The 24,663-nt window shown below is 37.1% G+C and overlaps 1 protein-coding gene across 1 annotated transcript in view; it reads left to right on the plus strand.

Moving 5' to 3' along the window:
* Positions 1–24,340, plus strand: part of ANK3 (ankyrin 3) — a 302,810-nt gene extending 278,470 nt beyond the window's left edge. Inside the window, exons 41-44 of the mRNA XM_054728942.1 lie at positions 24–111; positions 2,467–2,845; positions 14,783–14,860; positions 22,361–24,340. Of these exons, the coding sequence (XP_054584917.1) occupies positions 24–111; positions 2,467–2,845; positions 14,783–14,851 (536 nt within the window). The 3' untranslated portion in view covers positions 14,852–14,860; positions 22,361–24,340. The remainder of the gene's footprint in view (positions 1–23; positions 112–2,466; positions 2,846–14,782; positions 14,861–22,360) is intronic.
* Positions 24,341–24,663: the final 323 nt, after the last annotated feature.

Raw genomic sequence — 24,663 nt, forward strand, 5'->3', positions numbered from 1 at the left:
ACTGGAAATGTCTTCAATTACAGGTTGGCAGAATGAGACCAGTGGAAACCTAGAGTCCCCAGCTCAAGCTCGAAGAATAACTGGTGGGTTACTAGATCGACTGGATGACAGGTATGGCTGTTTCAGAAAAAGGAAAATGAAACAGGTTACATGTTAGTAGTTTGTTTTAAATATGTGCTTTCTAGCATTTACTCTTTTTCTACATGACCATTCCAGTTTGGGGATAATACATGTTTTAAAGGTTGTTTCATTTGCTAATCTGGAGAGGGAAAATTGCATTAAACTCAAATATAATTCTTAAAACTATTGACAGCCTGAAGGAAATGCAAGAAGTTTTAAATATATGCCAAGAATTGATGTACGTTTTACTTTAGAAGGGTATTCTTTTCTAGTTTACTACTTGTATTACTCTTTTCACATAGCCAGTAATTAATGCTCATTCAAAAGAATGTAATAAATAAATTCCAAGTCTTTTAAAGAAATATAAACATTTCTATTATTTCCTGAGTGCAAACGTAAATAGGCTTATTATTCAAATTTTAAAAATACAGATTTATAAAAAAATCAATGCAACCCCACAATCTAGCAATAACCACCATTATAATTTTGGTGGATTTTTTTTGCATACATTTTTTAAATGTCTTAACAGAAAACACAGAGAAAGAAAAAGAAAAGTCATCTGTCTTTCTACCATACTAAGAAAAGACATTTTTATATAATATCCTCCCTTTTTTCTACATGAGTGTTTTACATTATTTGCAATATGGTATATGTACCAATTTTTTTAGAGAGAGAGGAAGGGAGAGGGAAACATTGATGAAAGAGAAACATCAATCGACAGCCTCCTGCACATGCCCCACTGGGGACTGAGCCCGAAACTGGGGCATGTGCCATGACCGGGAATCGAACCAATGACCTCTTGGTTCATGGGTTGGTGCTCAACCACTGAGCCACACCAGCTGGGCAGTATATGTAATTCTTTAGCCCAAATAATTTTGCCATGATTGAAATTTGTTTATACCCAATATAATTCCCTAATTATGAATCTGATTCTTCTTATAGTGGCCTTACTCTAGAAAGATGGGAGTTTAATGTCCTCCAGACATTGTTTCAAATATCACCATCATTAGGTTTGCACTTTTTGACTTTGGATGAATTTCTAAACTCTAAGAACGTCACTTCAATCAGCTTTAAAAATAAGAATGACTCCTTTCCTCACACAGGTTTATATATTGAAAAAGAAAGCTTGTAGCAAGCATACCAAATGACTGGTGCAAATAATCTGTTAGTAATATTTTTTAAGTACACATCAGACATTTTAGTTCAATGGCAACTAATGATAAACTTAAGTTGGATGCAAAAAAACATGATTTTATAACCAAATTTAATATTTTCATCTTACTAAGCCTCTTGCTGCATAAAAATTCCCAAAGGTGGAGTTTACAAAAGTTTTTTTTGCAGAATGGTAGCATCAGTGAATTCTGTGTTCACCCTACCAAAGAGCCAAGACAATAAAGAACACTACTTCTGATGTCTACGTTCAGATACAGTCATATAGTTTATAGTTGTATTTATGTTATAGGATCTTCACAATATGCTGGAACTGTTTGTCCTTACACAAACAGAATAGGGTGTGCTATTGATATTTTTATAACTCTGTTTAGGTAATCAATTTGATTATAAGCATACACACATACATACTATATACATATACATAATATGTTATACATATAAAACATTGCAATAATTATTGCCTTCAGAAGTCTACAGGTAATTAGCAAAGACACTAAACACAATACACAAGCTACAAAATAAAAGTCTATACTGAAATGACTAAAAATTAGAAATCACTTTTTTTAGGTACTGGAAGAGAAAGATTTTTAATAGTTGAAAGAAAAATAGTTCTCACAGGAAGTACAAGCAGTGGGTGAGCACTAGTCAGTGTCAGCAGAGGTCAGGAGCATAGAAAGATGGGAGCAAGGAAGGGAATTATAGGGATCATCATTGGAAACACAAAGACTGGAATTTGGGGTCCTAGGGGATGCCAGAGCTCTCATCACAGGAATTCATTTCGTGCCTTATCAGCAGTTTTTTCACTGGCAGTATAAAAGCATTTTGAGATATCCCCCTCTTTTAAATTAGTGGGTCTGGAACTCTGAGCGGTCCATGAACTGCTCAGGATTACTTTTTAAGATATAGAATTCAAGCGGCTATAGAAGTGCAATCAAACAAAACACAAACAATGACAGCATAGCTAGCCAGCTTGGAAACTGCCGAGAGCCTGCGTAGCACCTCCTCATCCCCACACCCAGGACTGCCCCTCACAGTTTGAAATCCAGTGAGCAGAGTTCTCAGGCCTTTCTATTTTATGCCTTCAAAAGTAGTTCAAAACATAGTTGTTAAAAGTTTAGACCCATTTCCATCCATGTGTTACCATTGTAAATTTCTACGTTTTACCTTTTGCAGCCCAGACCAATGTAGAGATTCCATTACCTCATATCTCAAAGGAGAACCTGGGAAATTTGAAGCAAATGGGAACTATGCAGAAGTCACTTCAGAAGCAAAGACGAAATCTTACTTTCCAGAATCCCAAAATGATGTAGGGAAACAGAGTACTAAGGAATCTCTGAGACCAAAACCACACGGATATGGTCGTGTTGAGGAACCAGCATCATCACTAGCAGCATATCAGAAATCTCTCGAAGAAACCAGCAAGTTTGTAATAGAGGAACCTAAACCCTGTGTGCCTGTCGGTATGAAAAAGATGAGTAGGACTTCTCCTGCAGATGGCAAGCCAAGGCTTAACCTCCACGAAGAAGAGGGGTCCAGTGGGTCTGAGCCAAAGGTACGTCCGCTTTATTCAGAGTGCTGTACTTTAAACTGAAGGTATTGATGATTCGCTTCCTCTGATTAATGTAGCATTGACCCAAGGTTCATTACTATTTCCAAATTATAAATGTGTGACCGAAAATTGTAACAATAATGTTGGGGGTAAAGAAAGTTCTGAGTAAAGCTACTTGATCATATCTTTTTTCATAGGGTAGGAAAAAGAAATAACCATCTCTTTAGCCATTTTTTCAGATCATAGAGATGTTAAGTAACCAGCTTAAGGTCCAGTATTATTTTTTCTGGGATTTAAATTTCCTAAATCCCAATCCAATCTTCTTTCCTATGCAAGGAGGGTAATTGTTCTGACCCTTTCTGGTTCTTTTGCATAATTTGAAGTTTATAGCACACAACCCATCTTAAAGTTCTACCCTGTAAGGTCAGTTGTCTGAAAGTGTGCTTTAAAAATTGAAGGAACATAGCTCCCAAGCCTAAAAGGATGTGTGTATATACCACTATTGGTTGACAGCATTTAGAAATTTAAAGTAAGAAGTATCATTTTAATAATTTTTATATCTAAGTTGATAATTATGTTAATATTTGTTTTTGATGATTTTAAAACCTACTGCCACAGAATTATTTGCTTGCTCTTTGTACCTGTATGTTTTGGTGATACTATCTTAATAGTTTTTTTATTCATTGAGGTTTATCATTTTTAGATATTTTAAAGAATTGAAATTATGATTCATAGATGGATATGAGAAAATAGAGCTGATTTTTTTTTTTTTGTTCTCAAATTTTATGTCTTTTCATGAACTATGTAGTAGACATAGATTAAGAGTTATACATCTTTGGAATAGTAGCACTTGTCATTTTCCTTAAACCATCTAGTTTTCTTTTGTCAAATAATGAGTCCATGATTAATATGATGCTTAAAAAAATATAAACTCCCAATCACTCTGAGAGGACAATTAGTCAATAATTGTCAGCTTATTGACTAATATCCTCTCCTTTTCCCTTCTGCAAACTATCTTTTGACCATTTTCCTGCTTGTTTAGAAGGAAAGGGAAAGAAAGTAAAATTGTCAGGTCTTTTTTCACTTCTTTCCTGACAAGTGGGGTTTTGAATATCAATTTCTTTTAGCTAACTCTTAGTTTATGTAAGCAGTATGATTTTGAGTAAAATATTCCCTTTTAAAATGAGCCCACACAAAGAGAGAAGCAATAACACTCTGGTGCTTTAACTATGAACATGTGCAAAAGCCTATTAAAATCAATAGAAAGTACTGAAATATAAGTATAAATAAGCACCTTTATGTATATACAATGTGCATACAGATTGGCTATTGGGGAACCAGGGAGAAGGCATAAAGAGGGTTTAAAAACAAAGTCTTAACCCTGGAAGGAATCTCAGCTGAGTTCATCAGCAATGGAAAATAATCACTACTAGGAAATGTTTGCAACATTTTTAATAAATGAGTTTATGCCTTTGGTGTTGGTCACAGGTCCCACTCCAATGCATAAAAGCTTTATGAGCATAAAAATTCATAAAGGAGTTCAAGCTTCTGGTAGATATGAGCCTGACCTCACAAGAAATCCAAAGATGTTCGGATGGGTCTTTTGTGACTAGCTCATAGGACAATAGCAACCAACGAGGTCATCTGATGTATGATTTCAGAAACAGCCCCCTTTTTGTTCCCTAAATAATCAGGTCAAAAGTCCGGGTGCAGCTCTTACACGAATGACTACCTGCTGTTACAAGGTAAAATTCTGTTCTTTTCCACCCCTTTCCATGCAGCAACCCATGCAAGGAGTACTGAGAAAATTCCATTTGGCCTCTTAGTTAACGCTGTTTACCAATTCCTAGAGAATTCTCCAGAAGGAATCCTGATGAGGTCTTACTACTACATTCTGTCAACCCTTCACCTTAAGATTAGCATAGAAAAGAGTGGAAACTAAAACATTGGCCAAATGGCCACTTTTTATTTATGTGAGGGGCTGGTCTTAGATGATGCTTGATAGGATTATGATATAATTTAACATCTAGATTTGTTATTAGTGTTTGCATTAGTATCTGTTCTTCTGCTTTTAAATTTACCCAAGGGAAAACTGTTCCCCAGTTTACGATTCTGTGTATGGTTAATTCCGACTGAATTCTCCCTTTGCCTCATCTAACCTACTAATCCTTGAATGCTGATTAGTACTTTTTTTCTTTCACAATATGAATTCCTCTTATCTTTTTCTGCCTTCTGGAGCCATTGCAGGGCCTCCTTTCACAATATTAGGTCATTTTAAGTGTCCTGAATTTATGGTCCTTTTCTAATGAACTTTAAAAAGTAATAGGAAACTTAGCAAGCAATATCTTTGCAAAGAGTAAGAAACTCAAAAACTGTTTCCATTTGACACTATATTATTCAGTAGGATGTTTTGTTCACATGAACTTTCCCACAAAGTCAAGGTTGATATTATATTTTTGTTAAGTTTACCTTTGGTGAATATGGCCTACTATATTATTATTTGACTAACGTTTCATTAATCATTTTAGCTAGCACTTATACTTCCCATAACAATTTTACTTGTTTTTCTTTTATTATCAATACTGCCATTGATTTTTCTAATGGATATTAACTATAACTTCTAACTCCAGTACTATCAAATTTGAGGTAATTAGTAAACTTAGAAAATAAAATGTCAGTATTTTCAGAATTCTTTCATTAAAATTTAGAAATAAAATCATTCAGTAAATATTTTTCACTATGACATTTAATTAGAAGCCAAAGATATTTTTCCCTTTGAAATGTGAACTGATTGCCACTTGGCAGTTTTTTTCATATTCCTATCCTTATTGCCTAAAAATTAGCATTTGTTTAGTTACTGTATTCTGTCTCTACCATGTTCTTGTCAGATGTGTTTTCTAATTTCATATCAGTTCTTTAAATAAGACCTCATATTTTGACATGTTTCACATTATTCCTTTATTTATTTGAATAAACTCTTACTAGATACCAATTATGCTTACATACATTCTTTACTTTTTATAAATTTGTCAAATCTGACCAAAATTTCATAAAAATCCAATACCATGCCTTTTTCTATAGATTAACTAAAACATGGCCTGAACTATAAAACTAGTTAAAAATGAATATTAATGTTTCTTCAAACTAATAATTAGTAGATGTACTTTCTGATGCCAAAAAGTCTCTAAAATTGTTATTTTTAATATTTTATCATTTATTTACCTTGGTCTTTATCATATATATATGCAGGTAAAGACCAAAGTAATTAGATTCACACACTTATGCATAAATACATACATATACAGAGTAGTTTCACTTAGAATCCTGCTCAAAATTTTCTTTCACTGAAATTTTTAAAAACATTTTCACAAATATACATCACGATTTTCCTTAGAGGAGGGAAAACCAGCAAGTAAAAGTAATTCTTTTTTGATTTCCCTTCTCAGAATGTCTTTTATTTTAAATGTGATGGTAAAATTATGCTAAAAATACATTTATCAGGACTTGAAAAACAGTGAGAGTGATTCAAGCTCAGAGGAGGAACGGAGAGTCACTACCCGGGTTATTCGCCGGCGTTTGATTATAAAGGTATCCTGTAGCCGAATCATCATGGGGCATTGCTGTTTTATTAGAAAGTCCTTTGTTGTGATTTTGAAAATTCAGCATGCTTGATAACGAAATGGCTCTCTATATGTTTGCACATTTGGAAGCTTATAAAAACAATAACAAAAGGGAAAACGTCATGTTGCTTGGTAGTGGGGCCTGTGTTTGACCTGACGGTTGTAATTAATTTTATCTGAGAATTCCTGGGAATTGTATCCTGCTTTCGCTGAAGAAGTGTTATATTGGTGAGAGAATAGTCCCTATCAAGTGAAATGTTCATTGAAATCTCAGAGGCCGTCATGAGGGATGAGCTAAGAGGATTGAAAGGCTTCCTTCTCAGTCTCAAATTCCTTCTGCCTTCACAGTTTTTTTATCAATGAATGGGACTTTGATGTTATAGCCTGGATATGTGACATAAGGCAAATTTAAAAAAAAACTATTTCAGAAGTTTTTGCTTAAATTTATTGAGGTGACATTGGTTAATTGTATTGGTGATGGGCTCACAATGCAATATACAGATGATGTATCATAGAATTATACATTTGAAGCCTATATAATTGTATGAACCAACATCACCCCAATAAATGAAATAGGTTTTTAACTTGACAAAAATACAGCCTGATTTCTTTTTTGTATGTTAAGTTATAGGAAGCAATTTTTTCTGGAAATGAAAAATATAATCACCTGTTACAGCACAGTTGAATAAGCTGATTTCCCCCATGAAGGCCTTTTGAAGCACTGACTTTATGTGTGGGAAGGTCCAGCAGAATGTGTCTCAGTCTGCTGCTTGTCTTTATTACTGTCTTTAGCGAGATCTTTCTTGATGTTAAAATGATTGAGTGCATTGAACTAGGAAGCTGTTTTCATTACCCAGGCCTCTGAATGTGATCCAAATAACTTGAGGCTCTTTGGTTGGCAGCTCTAGAAAGAAAGGAAGGGAAATGTCTATTGAAAACCATTTGTCAAACTTATCCATTTCTAAAGTGTCAGGAGACTCAACAGAGAGCAGAGATGTTGGCTTAGGTATCCAAAAATTTTTAATCCTGCTGCTTGTACTTTTCATGAAGATCAGATTAAAGAAGAGAAGAAATCTGCTTTAGTATAGTTTTTCAAAGACTTTGGAAGCATTAGAGAAGAAAATAAGGCCTTGTCTAAATTTTACATTATCCCCCAGTCAACCTTGAGCTCAATAGGGGGCTATCAAAAAGCATGAATCACTTCTTTGAAAATTCCGTACAGGCAAGCCAAATTCCTTATTGGGATCTAGCATATTTGTAAGTATTCAACCTGCTATCCATAAATCCTCATAATAACTTCCCACATCTTCCTGGAATTAGAGGAAAGAAATAATTCTGTTTTCTGAAGAAGGTAAAGCCATACTCTTTGCTCAGGCTTTGCTATGCTCATAATATCTTCAAGAAATGGTATTTTAAAGTGAAACATCTAGAAAAAGTGCACCAAACATAGTGTAACTTGCTTCTTCTTTTTTTTTTTTTTTTTTTTTTAATATATTTTATTGATTTTTCACAGAGAGGAAGAGAGAGGGATAGAGAGTTAGAAACATCGATGAGAGAGAATCATCGATCAGCTGCCTCCTGCATAACCCCCACTGGGGATGTGCCAGCAACCAAGGTACATGCCCTTGACCGGAATCGAACCCGGGACCCTTCAGTCCGCAGGCCGACGCTCTATCCGCTGAGCCAAACCAGTCCTGGCAACTTGCTTCTTCTTATGCTTAACATGTGATATGTTCATGTTGCATCCAATCCCACCTATTCCTTTAGAATAGCTGCCATGATAGAAGCCAGCTCTCCTTTATGTAAGAATGGGCAAAAATAGGTTTACAGTTGTAATACAAGAAAAAAATCTGTCACATATACTTATTGCTATACACATAAGTTTGCCTACCCCTGTATAGGACAGAAGAAAATAAGTGATCTTGCAAAAAAATTGGGAGGGTGGAGGGTAAAGAAATATTACTCTGAAGAATACAAAAACATCAAACCCCGCTCCCTATGTCAGTGAGTGCTCCCTTTTGTTCTCCTAGCATTCTACACATGCATTTTCAAGTTAGCTTTTATTAGAGTTATTATGTATTTGAGCTTAATATATAGTTAATTCTATAATTAACTTTTTTATTAATAAGTTTAAAAGACCAAAATACACTATGATGTTGTAGTGGGCTTCATAAAATAGAGGAGTCAGTGTAATTTCAGGGAGGTTGGGTGGAATCATCAGAGAAAGGGTTTTATAACAAGAGAAAGCATGGTATAAACAATAGAATCACTCAAGTTTTGAGAAATATCTTTTGCATATGATAGAAATCAAAAGCTAATGAATAGCTATAATTATAATTGGAAATTATGGGTATAACAAAAAATATGTTACATATACTATAGAAGAATCATTCAGGTTAATATTTTTCTGTTCAGATTTTTGGGGCAGTTGAAAAGGGTCAGACTTCTATTGTTTTTCTCTTTACACGTTTAGTATCTTTCTGACGTAAAAGAGCTTGAGACCACAGTAGTATATGGTAAATGTGGCTGGGAACCATCTTTGTCAAAAACATAACATGAGAATGTTAGGCCCTAAAGCAGTGGTTCTCAACCTTCCTAATGCCGTGACCCTTTAATACAGTTCCTCATGTTGTGACCCCCAACCATAAAATTATTTTCGTTGCTACTTCATAACTGTAATTTTGCTACTGTTAAGAATCGTAATGAAAATATCTGTGTTTTCCAATGGTCTTAGGAGACCCTGCTAGCGGTTCTCTACCTGTGGGTCGTGACAGGTTGAGAACCGCTGCTGTAGAGCCTAAGACCATCGGAAAACACAGATATTTACATTACGATTCATAACAGTAGCAAAATTACAGTTATGAAGCAGCAACGAAAATAATTTTATGGTTGGGGGTCACCACAACATGAGGAACTGTATTAAAGGGTCGCGGCATTAGAAAGGTTGAGAACCACTGCCCTAAAGGGATCATCAATACTAAAATCACTCTTTTGCTAGATGACAAAACAGGATTGGAGACCAGTTGATTTATACAGAATCACAGCAGGGCAGTAGCAGTTCTGGGACCAGAACCTAATCTCTAGCCCTCCAGTGAAGCTTCTACCTGCTTTTTCCACAATATTATATTCTTTCTCTTCCAGAACAAATAAAAAATAACTTTTCCTAGACTAAATTAGGCCTTTCTAGTGGCATGGAAGAGAGCAGCATTGGACTGTCTTTCCTGAAAACTATGAAGCCGGAATGCTAGGAATTTGACCTACTTCACGGAAGCTATCTACCTTGGACTAAGTCAGCATATTTAGATTGTTTGCCACTTAAGTGTCAATAGTGTGCTCAGGATTCCATTACCAGAAGTCTAGGCAAATTTGTATTCTTAGCCATTCAACTTGTATAATAAGTGGGTTGAAAGTATAATTTTATAATTTAAATTTAATATTTTTTAAGTTGCTAAGGAATGAGTCAAATTAAACTCCCATTTATTTGGGGAGCTTTTAAATTTTATAAACATATTTATTTATTTCTATTTATTTCTATGTAATTTGATAATATCACAATGGTTTCAAATGCTAGAAAGCAATTTAAGTAAATTAACCAGTCCTATAAGCTTGTTTTACATTTGCTTAAAATTCAGTGATTAGAAAGGTAAAAGTTTTAAGCCAACTCACAGCCAAACTATTGTGAAGTTTAGGAAGATTCAAATAACTGAAATTTCACTATACTAGTATAGTTCAACTGTATTTTCATGTCTACTTTTGAAATTTTTTTTACGATTTTCAGATTAAGAGTTTATATGTATGTTTTCCCCAAACCAAAAGTATATAAAGTTTGATGTCCCCATTCCATTGTCCAGCAGTAACTACTGTTCATTAGCTTTAGATTTTTATGTACATGTACAGAACAACATCCTTTGCAAGTGGTTTCTTAGAATATAAAAATGAGTTATACTGTATATATTGCTTAGTAACTTGCCAAGTTATGTGTGCGCCATATATATGATATCTACCCCCATTTTTTGGAAAGTTGAAGTTTTAATACTGTGTACATCAAAGCAAATTGGTACATTTTATATAGTTAATTGTTCTTTCATTTTATTCAAAAAATTCAAGGAGGAATAAAAATTAGAAAATGTTTTCACAGGGTTTTAAAGGGAAGTAGTTAGTCTTCAGTAAGGTGGCCACGATGGTTGACATAGGTAGGTAGGTAGATAGACAGACTGTATTTTTCCTTAGAAACGGCATGTGCTAGGGAAGGGTATTGCCAAAAATAATGCCATCAATAAGGCCAGAGAGGGTAATTTTGTTTACTTAACAGTACAAACTGTTTCCAAGAACTTTAGAAACTAATTAGCTATTATTTTCTCTCATTAAGGAGAAGCCCCAAAGACCTCTCCTTGGTAACACTTGATTTCCAATATATTTGACAACATTTTAAATGGATGATTTTTTAATGTATTTTTGACTCCTTCCTATCTATCTAATCTACTTTAGTGAGTTTTTACATAATCAGACAATTTATTTTGATCTTGTTAAAGCATAATTGACTATACTTTATGACCATTTAAGATTGATATACCTATAACTTTAATTTTACATAAATAGTATGAATTTTCAGTAGGAAAAAATGCTACATACCAGAATAGATCTCAACAACCTATATGGTTTGTTACTTATAAGTAGGGCTTTGCTTTTTTCTAAGACTATTAATATAAATCAGTATACTTATATATATCCACTATATGCTTATAAATATAACTACTTCACATTTCTTTCAGAGACTGTCCAAACAGTTTAAAAATTAATTGGCATCTTTCCCCCCAAAAGGGTCCATTCATGATTTGTCCAATAGGATTCTGTTTTACTGTATTTTCCTGGGATTCTCTAGCACTCTAAGAACTAGACATTTCCAAAAGTTAGCTCAAAAATATTCCAATTATTCTTATTTAAACTATAGTGACATCTTTCATGACCTTTTATTAGCCTTTTCTACTATCTTTATGCTTTAAAAATAAAATGGCTTTTTTAATGACACCAACCATATTAAGTATAAATAACACTCCCATAAAGATGTATTGCAGATTTTAGTGCATTTAGTCATGAGTCTTCTACATTTCTCTAATCTCCTTCTCTCTGTTAAGTGTGTTAATTGAAATTAATCGTAAGCAAGATTCAAGGTGAACTAAATCTGAGTAGCAAGAAAGATCTTTTATTTTCATCCCACCTCTAGACCACAGTGAGATAAGATGAGTCGCGCACACGCTGTCATGACTTATGATGCCACAATCTATAAGAATACAAAGTCACTTTGTAGAAAGGAAGAATGGAAATGGAATATTGTTAGCAAAACACAATAGTGTTTTCGTCTTTACACTTTTCTTCATTTTAAACCAGAACTGCCTTTCTACCTGTTACAACATAAGGCACTCACCAAGTTCTCCCACCATTGGCTGGCACTGACAAAATTATCAGAGCTACCTCTTCCTTGACAGTCCCACTGACAGGGCTAGAATCCTGGCTCTCGCAGAGATGCAGCAGTCTTTGTGACCTGCTACTTTTCCTAAGAAGCCAGCAGTGCACAGTAACTACATACACTGTCGTGGAGCAATATCCAGGTCACCTTTTCAACAAAAAGTTTAATGAATAGGTAAATACGGCTCTAGAATAGGTCTGCACTTCAGATGTTTGTCCTTATTCCCCAAAACTGTAGGTGGCACTAACCTAAAGTTGAATGAATACCAGTGCCGGAAATAATGTATCGCAAATACAGTCCTATGTTTGCTTTGAGTGGTTCTTCTTCTTATGCAATCATAGAACTAATAGATATTAAGGAGCCATCTAAATCTACCAAGCTTTCTATGAGCAGGATAGTAAGAGCCCATCTTGGAGAGTGAAGAATTTACTTCATTTTTTTAAACTCACTAGAGGAAGGTCTTTTGACAGTTTTCCCCTTCTAAACCTGGTAACAGTCACTAACTGAGAGATACTATTTTAAATTCCTTTCGTACTTTTTTTTTTCTTTTTGTCTGTGGCAATGAAAATCAGATAATCAGTCATTACATAGGACCCTCACTTGAAAATAGTAGTATTCTGAAACCAAGTACTTCATCAGACAGCTATTCTCATTTATTTTAAGACCTATGAAAGGTTCGGTCTTAAAAAAGTGAGATTTTCCCTGAACTTTCAGTGCTTCCAAAAAAATGTATACATTGCTCTTAGTAAGTGAAATTTTAAGTCAAACTAACAATGGGTGATAAATTTCCCAATTAAGGTACTATCTTAATTCAAATTAGACATACTGTAATTCATAAAAATGGGTTGTACTGAAAGTGAGATGATCTAATTAGAGCCCTAATCATTGGCTAATTTTTTTTCAACCAATGAAACTTTGCTTTATAAAGCAATGTGTAAGTGTCCATTCTATAGTTATGTATTTTTAAATTCTTCCTTCTTGGAGCTTGTTGCTAATCATCATCCTTGTACATACTTGAGGTTTAATGCTTTGAATGTTGTTGCCTGCTAAATAACTATCAGTGGAGTCAGCCTTTTCTCCTTGCCCTGGAAGAGCAAGTAGAACATATGCCTTCTCTTTCTAACATTCCGCAGAGCATGTGTGTGGTGTATGGAGTGGTGGGGAGCTCTCTCCACCTGGTATGTTGCTAATCTCTATGCCACATCCTCTAGGGAGAGGAAGCAAAACACATTCCTGGTGAATCTGTCACGGAAGAACATTTTACTGATGAAGAAGGCAACCTCGTCACCAGAAAAGTAATCACCATTGGGATTCCATATTTCTCTTGGAATTTAGATGTTCTGTTTGCTTGCTGTAGTGTCCCCTCTTGAAACAGAAAACAGGAAACATCTCTACTTTTCACTATTGCTTCCTACAGATCACTCGGAAAGTAATAAGACGAATGGTTATCCCACAAGAGAGGAAAGAGGACGTGGTAAAGGAGGGGTACTGCCCCAGAGAACGTAGAGGATGAAAGCTTTGTGAACGCTCTAGTGTACGCGGCTAACAGGCTGGCGTGGGCCGTGTGGCAGCTTGAAGCGTTTGCTGCTCCTGATATCTTGTGCATTTGATCAGGGTCAAAGAAAAAGACTTTTCTTCCTAACATTCCTTAACATTATATTCTTTTACTATCTTCAGAGAGTTCGCAGAGATATGTTCATTCATGGAGGTTAGAACATGCCAGTTCAAGATTCCTAGAAAAAAATTAAAATCCTCTACCACCACCAAACCCCTTGGCAGGGCCCCACCCTTGCCCAGTGCCTGTCTGGGCACGGATGGAGAACATTCGTTTCCAGCAAATGCACAGGGTTTAAATGTTAGAATGGCAAAAAGCTCAGTTCAAGATCCATATATCAAATATATTTTCCCTGTACAGTATGTTCTACGGAGAAATCTGAATTCCCCCATTCTTAACCCAAAAATTCTCCTCTGCGTTTCCAATGTGCCAATTCAGGAACTAAACTCATTACTGAGCCTTATAACTCAGCAGATGGATCTCCATCTCCCAGAGAAAGCACTGCTAGTTATTTCTTCCTTCCTTTTCTTAGAACTTTAACCTTTTCATTTTAAAAATAGAAACTTTAATAGCCTGTGTTTACATAAGACAAAGTGAACTGAAAATTTCTCAGGAGGTCTAAATCTGTGGAAAGGCTACTGTGCTGTCCATTAATTATAAACAGGGTAAAAGCTGAGTATTTGCTCAAAAACTTTGCTCTCAGAGAAGTGTGTCCCATTGCTCGGTGAGGAGAGGTCTTGTTTTATGGAAAATGCATGTCTGCCTGGTCTGGAGTGAGAGGAGGGGTTGGTAATTCCACAAATAATAATTAATAATAATTTTTAAAAGTCCCTTAGATCCACAGCATTTCCATGGTGTTAGTTGTGATTAGTGGTTTACTGAGAACTTTCAGTCTCATTATAACAGCTTAAAATTCTGCTGGCTTAAGAATGCGTAAGTTGTAAATAACTAATATTTTTTTATGTTTGGGGTTTGATTGCCTTGAGAGCTTCCGCAATGATTTCTTTTAGCTTCCGACCAGACACGGACAGGCTGCTCCCTTTAGGATTCCTCACTAACCTGAAGAACTGTGAAGTACAGTGGCGCTGTCTTCATTCTGGTGGTGCTCTCTAGCTTGCCTGGATGACGCTAAGCTGTGTGGTTAAAGCCAGAGGATTGTATTTTGGGACATGAAGTGGCAAAGTGCTTTAAACTGTGTTTCACTTACCCTAATCCAGCCTCAAGGAACCAGAGTTGGAACTGCTTCATAACTAAAACTCCTTTGCCGTGAAATCCTAACGTGTGCATTCCTTTTAAAGCAGGGAGAAGGTTATAAGGTGAAGACAAAGAAAGAAATCCGGCACGTGGAGAAGAAGAGCCACTCGTAACAGTGAAAGGTCAGTCAGCGATGTGTGCTCATATCAACAACAGTAGCACTTAACTCCCTGTGGCACGCAGGTGACTGAGAGCGCCCCCTTCCTCTCGCTCTCTCACTGTGTTCCAGCTTTGCATATGCAGTATGAAGTTGTGAGAGTTAGTTTTTTATGTATGCTCACACACACACTGAACTTGACTCTAGTTTACAACCCAGAAACCTTCTCATGAATTTGTCAGGAATTTCCATGTAAATGACATTTGCAGAAGCAAGTGTAAACAGCGATTTTTGAGTCTCCTCGAAGAGCGAAGGCTCAGTATCAAATGCAGGAGCAGAATGCAGTCTAACAGAAGATAATTTGGCAACGAGTAATTCTTACACTGTGAGAATTGTATTGATCCAGCCTTTCCCCATTTTAGCGGAACAGCATTGAAAATATAATTTTGGTTAAAATATCGTAGTTGCCAAGTTTAAATTAAATGAATGAAATCCCTAAATATTATTTCAAATCCCCTATATGTTATTTCATATATTTTATGTAAGCCAAAGCAAATTAAATAGGAAATTAATTAATGGTACTGCTCTGTTTTTTAAGTTAAAATGTTTAAAGTTGTCTGCACTTTTCTTCATAGACAGTGTTTTCCTTTAGCACTGTTTTCTAAATTTGACTTTATTCCGTTTATTTCTACATAGCTACCCTTAGAAAGGCAATTTGGGGTGAAAAAGCAATATAGCTTTGAAAATATACCCATAAGTCTGCAAGGTAAAGCGGGATGGTTTCTTTGGGGCTATTCACCAACAGTTCTCTTAGCCCCGCTGGTCAAAGTAACAGAGAGAGCAAACGGGTTCCAGTTTCAGCTTTCATACCTCTGCTGCTCCCCAATTCCCAGAACCCTGAGGAAATATCTAGTCTCATTGCCCCCAATGTTTTATGAGGGTAACTGTAAGGCCCAAGTAAATTCTTAATTCTTCCTCCACTAAAACACCTTACCATTTTTTATTTATTTCACTTCCTCTCTGTGAGGCTTTCCACAGGGGCACTGAGAAGTCATCGCTAGACAGTCCTGACAAGTGCTTGCTCTGCCTGAGCTTCCACTTTAGACATTAAGTGGGAACCAATCATAACTAAGAACTGCAGGGTGCTCTGGAACAACATTTACTGTGCATACTCTTCCAAGTGTTTCACTCGTGCGCCTAATTCTCACAACCAACCCATTTAACGGGTGAGAAAACAGGCCCAAAATTTTGCCCAATATCTCATAAACAAAAAATGGCAAAAAAAAAAAACAACAACAAACAAACAGGATACACAAACCCAACAAGTGGTTGCCAAGTTTAAGTTAAATGAATGAGCCCACACCCTCAAACCTGTGAACCAGAACTTGACCTGGATCTGAGGTGACAGAGAAGCTTTCCTTTGGGAAGGGGATATTTGAGTTTTAGAGAATGAACAGGACTCAATTGGATGAGGGGTGGGAAATTGGCTATGGCTAGGCACAAGCAATAGCATTCTGCGGAGGCAAGAAGTAGGAAACAGGGAAAGAGAAACTGTGAGAATGGGTCAGTGTAAGTGGCAGAAGAGTTTGCCATTGTGTCTGGAAAGGTAGGAAAGATCCGAATAGGCCTTGTGTGTCTCTTGGTTAAGATTCTGGTCTTTACCCCCAAAACAGTGGGAAACCATTGACGGTTCTTAGGCAAGGCTGGGCTATGATGCAGGTTGTGTTCTGCATCACTCACTCTAGCTGCAGGGCAGAGAGTGAATCGGAAGTGGCAATGATGGATGACAAGAAAACCTGTGAAGAGGCTATGGTAGAGCTTGGCTTGGGCAGTGAGGATGGTAAAAGGTAGGATGAATCGAGAGATAGAAACATGACTTGGTTCTTATTGGCTGATAAGGGTAAGAGATTGGATAATATCAGTGTAACAATATCTAGAATGATCCCACCTATTATGTATGTCAGACAGCTAAACTTGATGGAGGACATTATGTAGCAAATTACTAAAACACTGAACATGAGTTTGCTGTCTTGAATTGGTCTATTTAAGCAATTCTAAGTGAAAATAGAAACTAGGTCAATCAGCTTTAGTGTCTCCCTTAAACTTTAACATCTCATTCAGTCATAGACTCAGACACCAGAGGGAAAAGAACCAGAAGTGGCCCTAGCCGGTTTTGCCCAGTGGATAGAGCGTTGGCCTGTGGACTGAAGGGTCCCAGGTTCGATTCTGGCCAAGGGCACATTCCTGGGTTGTGGGCTCAATCCCCAGTGGGGGGGTGGGGGGGGCATGCAGGAGGCAGCCAATCAATGATTCTCTCTCATCATTGATGTTTCTATCTTTCGCTCTCCCTTTCCCTTCTCTGAAATCAATAAAAATATGTTTAAAAAAAAAAACGAACCAGAATTGTCACCTACACTAACTGGGCCATTTATATAGAGTAACAAATACCTAATATCCATGAATAAATGATGCCAAAAACTATATGACAGTGCTGTGCTTCTAGAGTCCTTTAGAGAATATTAGCAGAGGAGCAACTTGCTCAATAAATATATAAGAGGCTTTAAAATTACAAATAATACACATTGTAAAGAAGTTGTCAGGGCCTGGGCTAACTTGCTATACCCCTCAAAGGAAAGAGAAACTCAGTAGGAGAATTCATATGAATACGGGAATAACTTCAGGGTAGAGCAAACGCAGTGTGTCAGATGGAAAGAATGGCAATTTGACTGCAAGCCCCAGTCTACTCTCCAGGGTGGTATTTACCTTCCACAGAGAACCTGGGAAATGAGTCCAAGAATACTGCCTGGAATTCCAGGACACTGAATGTGTGCTCTGGAAAAATCAATTTGCAAATAGATTGAGAAATTTTATAGCCCTGCTGGCTGCCCTTAAAATATATATATAACAGAACTAAACAAGCAGAATACTTCCAAATTTCACTGATTCTCAGATGGTGACATCAAATTTTTATTTCCCATTGTACAGCTAGTTTAATTTTGAGTTATCTGAACCTTGCACCTGCTTTTCTTCAATACTAAACCATCCTACTTTTAATGGGGAAAGCCAATGGCTTAAAATCACTATAAAGATTTGTATGTAGTATAGAGTGATTTATAGTTTATAAAGTGCTTTTCCATTTTCTTCTTGTGTAATCCTTCAAACAAGCCTTGAAGCAGGTCAGACCAACTTTGTTTACTTCCTTTTAGAGATGAAGATACCGATGTCAGGTGACATTTCTGCTGTCACACAGCTCATGATTGATACTCTTGCCTAGTAGTGCCCTTTCTGTTACACCAACCTGTCTTTCTAAAATTATTTATGAATAATAGTCATATTCTATCAAATGATTACTATATGACAGGTACTAGGTAAGATTATTACTAGTATATACCCCCCATTCATATAATCTCCAAAATACTACTATAGGGTAAGTACTACCATCCTTTTTTTATAAATGAGGAAACTGAAGTTTTACAATTTAAATGACTTACCCAAGGTCCTATAGCTAATGAGCAAAAACTATGAAATTTGAACTTATCCAGAACCTAGTTATTAACTATTACTTATATTAATAGTTTAATAGTATTTGATGACTATTAAAAGCCTAAAAGCAAACTTTAATCAAAGTTTGTACAAAGGCAACCTGTAGTAAATTTCTTCATACTCTACATAGTAAAAACTGTGTGGGGTTTGTTTTTTTAGTAAAGCAAACTTTCATTTTTAAGGTAGCCATAATCTATAAAACATTTACTTCAAATGTACCATTAGAGGGCTGATTAGTGAGTCTGTGGCAAGGGAAGGTCCCCAGAAAGAAGCTATAAAAACAGCAGGATAGCTGTATTCCAAGCCTCTGGGGGGAATGCTCAGGATCTCACAGCCATATGGAAGCCAAGAGTGGCAACAGTGCCCAAGCTTGCCAGGGCCACAATTTATCTGAGTCAAAAAGTTGACTAATTGTATTTATTCCTTCAAAAAATATTTGACCTTTCACTTGGTGAAAAATGAAAAGGGTAGGTAGATATGCAATCATGAAGAAAACCTCCATGCTGCCTGTCCTTCTGGAACTCTTATCTTGCAAGGAGGAACGAGATGGGACAAAGGTTGTTCAAGGGCTAAAAACACAAAACCCAGGCTCCAACGAGAAGGAAAGAGAGGTGGGTAAGAAGAGAAGGAAGGACTAGCGTAACAAACGCTCTGTGTTCTCAGTGGGCTCTAGGGAAGGCCTATCAGAAAAGGCTTTCCTGAGGCCACAGCATAGCTAAGTCTTTAAAGATGAGTAAGCGTTAACCTGCAAAGGTGCATCTCATTAGGGAGAGCAGTCTGCACTTTCAAGGAGATGGCACTTGAAACGAACTTGAAGGGTAGAGAGAGTTAGATATAGATGAAGGTTCGGGAAGGGAAGGAAAAGTTGTAGACCAATGTGTTGATGACAGACATGTAGTCTTGATCCTCTAGATCTCGGGGAGCGGGGGGGACCTTTTATCTGCCAAGAGCCATTTGGATATTTATAATATCACTTGAGTGCAATACAAAATTATCAACTTAAAAAAACAGCCTTGGCGGGGCCAGATGTTCCTCACCCCTGCTCTGGATCCTCCTGGTGTGTGTGGCCTATGGACCAGCAGTATCAGCATTACCTGGGAGTCCTGTTAGAAACACAGAATCTTTGAGTTTACCCCAAACTACTGAATCAGAATCCGCATTTGAAGATCCCTGGGTGATACATATGCACATCAAACTGTGAGAATTGCTGCTCCAGAACATAGAACTGGCTGTCAAACTTGATTGAACACTGGAATCATCTGGGAAGCTTTTAAGTTTTGTGGGGTTTTTTTTTGTTTTTTTGGATATTGGGTTCTGCCCCCAAGAAATTCTACTAGTAAATAATGAAATGGCATATGGCCTAGACATTGGGTTTTTTTTTTAAGTCTCTGCAGATAATTCTAATGTGCACCCAAGTGTGAGAACCGATAGAGAGTAGTGGGCATTAAGCCTGAAAAGGTTCATTGGGCTACAGAGAGCTTCAGACATCTTTTTTTTTTTTTCTTTTTCTTAAGCTAGACCTTAGGGGCTAAAAACTACTGGTATGTAGACCTGTAAGGAAAGGTTGATTCTAATTCAAGCATACTCCTGACTTGAAAATGTGATTTGGAAAGGACAACATCCATCTATAAAATATAAACTGCCATGAAAATCCATTGAATAGCTGTTTTTCTACATTTTAAAGTGTTTCCTAAAAGAAAAGAAAAAGTACAGTGAAATGATTAACTTTTTGAGTTGGTTTCTACTACCTTTGTGTTTGAAAGGTCTGCAAAACCCAAAGACAGATTCCTAAATGCAAATGCTTCTACCTGGAATCTATTCTCTAAACCCAGAAAGGGAAGATGACTTGTCCTTTTTTTTTGAAGTCATCTTGATGGCACCTGCCCTCTCACACCTTTCCATCAGGTGTCGCTCTTATCACAGTTTATACAGGATGTCGATATTTTTATAACAGGCACTCAGCCAAGGCTCTAATGCTTTTTGTGCAACTTGGTATAAAGTCTTTTATCCAATGATGACCTCCTTGCACCTGTGTGATTGGAGCCAACACACTCTGGTGTGAGAACAAGAGAGATTTTTAAGGGGAACTAATTCCCAACTTTTTTTTTAACTATCACTCAAATCATACCCGAATATAAATGGGCATGATTAATAGCATTTTTAAGATTATAGAAACATATCCACTATTTCTAGAGAGATAATGGTCGTTTGCATTGAATGATAAGAGAAAGACCTTACTCCTTATGACCAGATTTATCCTTGGAAGTTGGATTAGTTTTTGGAAGAGATGAAGCAAAAATAAATGAAGTTCAATTGAGTTGCCCATCTACATACATTTACTAAACACTATCAAACTATATATTTATAATAGGTGAATTGTATGGTATGTAAGTTATGTATCCATTAAGCTGTTAAAAGCAAGGGTCTATGGGAGGGGTTTGATTAGAGAAAATTGCTGAAAATTCTCCTTAAGAAAACAGCATGATAGCACTAGGGTAACATTATAGGACCATCTAAGAAGCCTGGTGCCTGGAAGATTAGGAATAATATAAAAACAGAGGTGAGAAAACCCTGATCTTCTTACTCTGATTTGCACACCTTCTGGCTTGAAGCCTGTCCAAATGAGTCACTTTCCTTCTCTGGAGCTTCTGCAGAGCCATGGGAGGGGGCGGGTGTTGAAATCACCCCAGAAGGAATTGATACTTTGATGTTCTTGGCTCTCAGCATTGGTGACCTGGGGCGTGGAGGTCGGTAGCACTTTTAATACAGAAAAGGAAGCCAGAACCGCAGTAGAGCAGACAAAGGAAGTGCTGTACCAACATGTTTACATAAGCCAAGGTATCCTGGGTGACCCATCTAAAGGGGAAGAAACTTGTCCGGGATAAGTAAACAATGTCAAGGTCACTGGGAAGACTTTGGGGGCTTAACAGAAATAATCCTAAAGGTTATCCTAGACCTGCTTACATGTTGGTGAACAGCGCTGTTCCTAACATTGTTCTTGCCTTTCTCAGCTTTCTGTCGGGGCTGTGTCTTGTTCTTGGGCAGGCATTCAAGTTTGTCACCTTCACGCTGACAAAGGACTAGATGTGGGAATCATTTTATTTTATGGAGAAAAAGTTCATACCAAGAACAATACATACTGCACCAAAGTATGAAAACCTTTGCCAAAAAAATGTTGATTTATTTTGACATATTAAGAGTGGCTATAAAACAGATACTTTATGCAGGTATTATCGAGTAAGACAAGACATCTTAGTGGAGCCTCAAAAAAAAAAACAAAAAAACTCAAAATTAATTTATCCTGTCACGACTGATATTGGACAGGAAAGGGGAAAGTATTCTTTCCAATGGCTGAAGATTGTTTTTCCATATGCACATTAAAATGAAAGACTATTTCATAGTAATGAAGCAATAGCACTGTCCTCCCTCTTTGAAAGACTGGTTGCATTTTGGGAGGTGAGGGACATAAAGCATACAGACAGGACTGAGATGCACTATTCTGACTCCATATCCCTGGCCCGTTGTGCCCATGAAAACCTCATGCCCCTGCTATTGTGCTGTTGGTGGAAATCTCAGAGAGCACCCCTGTAGCCTCTCCATTTTACAGACAAGCCAGAGGCCCCCAGGGCTTCCCCAGAGTGAATGACCTGTGCATCCGAGACAGACCTAGAAGAGAGTCTTTCTGACTCAATCTCTAAAACCACAAATAGAGCAAACAAAGTTGCATGAGGTCACGGGATCACCAAGGAGAGATCATTGCCTTCAAAGAGCTTTCCGGCACACATCAGGGCCTTGTCCTCTCAGGCATCTAGCAGATAGCCCGAGTCCAAAGTTTCATGCTAACCTGCCCCATTTCAGGAGGCCCAGGACTCCCATTCTCTGAGCCTTTTCTGTTGAATAGCTAGGAAGGCTTAGGCAAGTTCTCTATTTTTAAAAAAAGAAAGCAAGCTAACCTCACTACTTATTGTCTGTCTTCCCACAGGATCATGTGTTTTTACTGCCAGTATTGAGAAATTCATGGAAGACATGTCAGCAGGAAGTAGAGATTCGAGGAGAAGGGTGTGTGCGTGTTTGCTGCTTCCACACATTAATGGCATGATTCTTTTTTTTTTTACACAAAAAGAAAAGAAGAAAAAGAAAACCACCCACATTTTAATTTAGCATGAGCCAACTTACAGAGCATGGAAATTCACTTTCATTCCCAGGATTGGCACGTGTGCAATTAGCAATGCAGTGTATATACAAGAAGCCATGCCGTTAACAGTTTATCTCAAGTAACTTGGTGTCATTTACAAAAGGAAGAAATTCCTGCCTCCAGAAGGAACAGAAGGAGATGGACTGATGAAATCACAGAGAAACACTAAAATTACTAAATCCACAACAGCTCGCCTTATTTTTCTTGGACCCAAACTGTCAGGGTATAAACACTATTTGTTTCTTTTTTAAAACATCTATAGTTTTGCTGTAAATAATAACAGTGTATAAATTCTAACAGAAAAATAGAATAAATGTTGATAAGGCACTGCCTCTTAGAACCCAAACAGAACATTGCAAATGCATATAACATCATAGAGGTCTCAAGGGACTTCACCCTAGAAGAGGAGGGAGGGGTTCTGGGTGGGGGAGGGACCTTTACTGATTCTTGTATATTAGCAATTATAATGTTTGTATATGCAAAACCGCTAGCTTGATTTTAAAAAAGCAAATCTTTAAAATCTGCTGCAAATTTAAATAATTCCCAAAATGAGGAATTCTGTAGTTCTGTGAAAAAAAAATTTTCTTCAAAATACTAATATTTTGATGCATGTGTATCACCTTATTTTGATTAAATCTTTTCCAATTTTGCAAACACTACCGTATACTGCAACACAGAAGATTTTATCTGTAAACAAAAAGCCCTTCATCTAATATTTGTTGCTATTGCCAATTTTCCAATTAAATGACCTGAAAATGGAAGAAAAAAAAAAAAACCTATACAGTAGTTGCTTTAGGGGGAGGGGGTGCTCTCTGTTAGTGCTTAAAAGGGGGGTGATGCTTGCCGCTTTAGAGGTGGATGGTGCTCATAAGAGGCCCCAGTCAGGGGTGTTTAAAATGGACTGAACAGAAATCCTTAGCTAGTAGAATGGCAGCACGCTGTAAACTTATCACTGTATCGTGTACTGGCTATAAGATGTAGACACCTTTCAGTAAGCCAATCATTTGTAACCATTCTAGCAGTGTCATACTAGGTTAATAAGGCTGCAGTGTTTTTAAAGGGCATTTTTATTTGGGTTTTGGTGAAATTCTTTAATTTGTTGATTATATTCATATGAAATCAGCATTCATGGACACATAGCTCTAATGACATATGTATGAAAAACCATACACTGGATGACCTAGTCGATTATTTAAGCATAAAATAAATTGTGTTAAACTCTTCACCTATCTGTGCTCTACCGTGTCCTTGTGTTCACTGGCAGAAGATCATTGTCTAACTCCTTATCATTTGGCAGCACCGATCCTCCTCACCAATCCTATTGGTGTCTCTGCCTCTGTGGTCACGAAGGAGATAGTCCCCCTAACATTCCGTTCTTCCCTGCAAACTCCCAATCTGCAAAAATTTGGAGCATTTCATAGAGGAGCCGTGAATTAAAGATTAATGATAAATGATCTTTGCTCACATCTGGGTTGGGCTGTCCCACCACCCCACCCCTCAAAAGTGGGAAGTTGGAGCTATGAGAACCGGCATGCCCAGAAGTCATAAACTGGCACCTCCAGGAATCATTCCACTGGCCACTGTTTTACCCCACGAAGCAACTGTTTGTTTTTTACTTGACATTCATTGTCAGTGCTTAGAAGTTAGGAAATTTCACACAGTAACCAAATTTCTAACTTCTCTTGAAAAGATTTGGCCTTACTGCCAGAAGACACCTTCTGGGGCCATGTTGCCCTCTCTAGCCAGGTGTGTGGTCTCCAGGCACCACAATCGGTCTCATCTCTCTCTCTCTCTCTCTCTTTTTTTTTTAATCCTCACCACAGGATATTTTTTCATTGATTTTTTAGAGAAGAGTGGAATGGAGGAGAGACATATATGGAATGTGCCCCTCCCCCTGCACCAAAATTATCCTATGACATTCCCCCCACCCCAGCCTACCCAGGCGGAAAGGTTTTTTAAAAGAAACTTGCCCCAAAAGCCTCCAGGTGTCCTAACTTCCTATATAAGAGTTATGAATTGTGGACGCACAGTCTTTGACAGAAAGGTGTTTATTCTGAACTAGAAGCCTGATGAAGTGTGCTTGTCTAGGT

The sequence above is a fragment of the Eptesicus fuscus genome, chromosome 17 (assembly GCF_027574615.1).
Source record: "Eptesicus fuscus isolate TK198812 chromosome 17, DD_ASM_mEF_20220401, whole genome shotgun sequence".
NCBI lineage: Eukaryota > Metazoa > Chordata > Mammalia > Chiroptera > Vespertilionidae > Eptesicus > Eptesicus fuscus.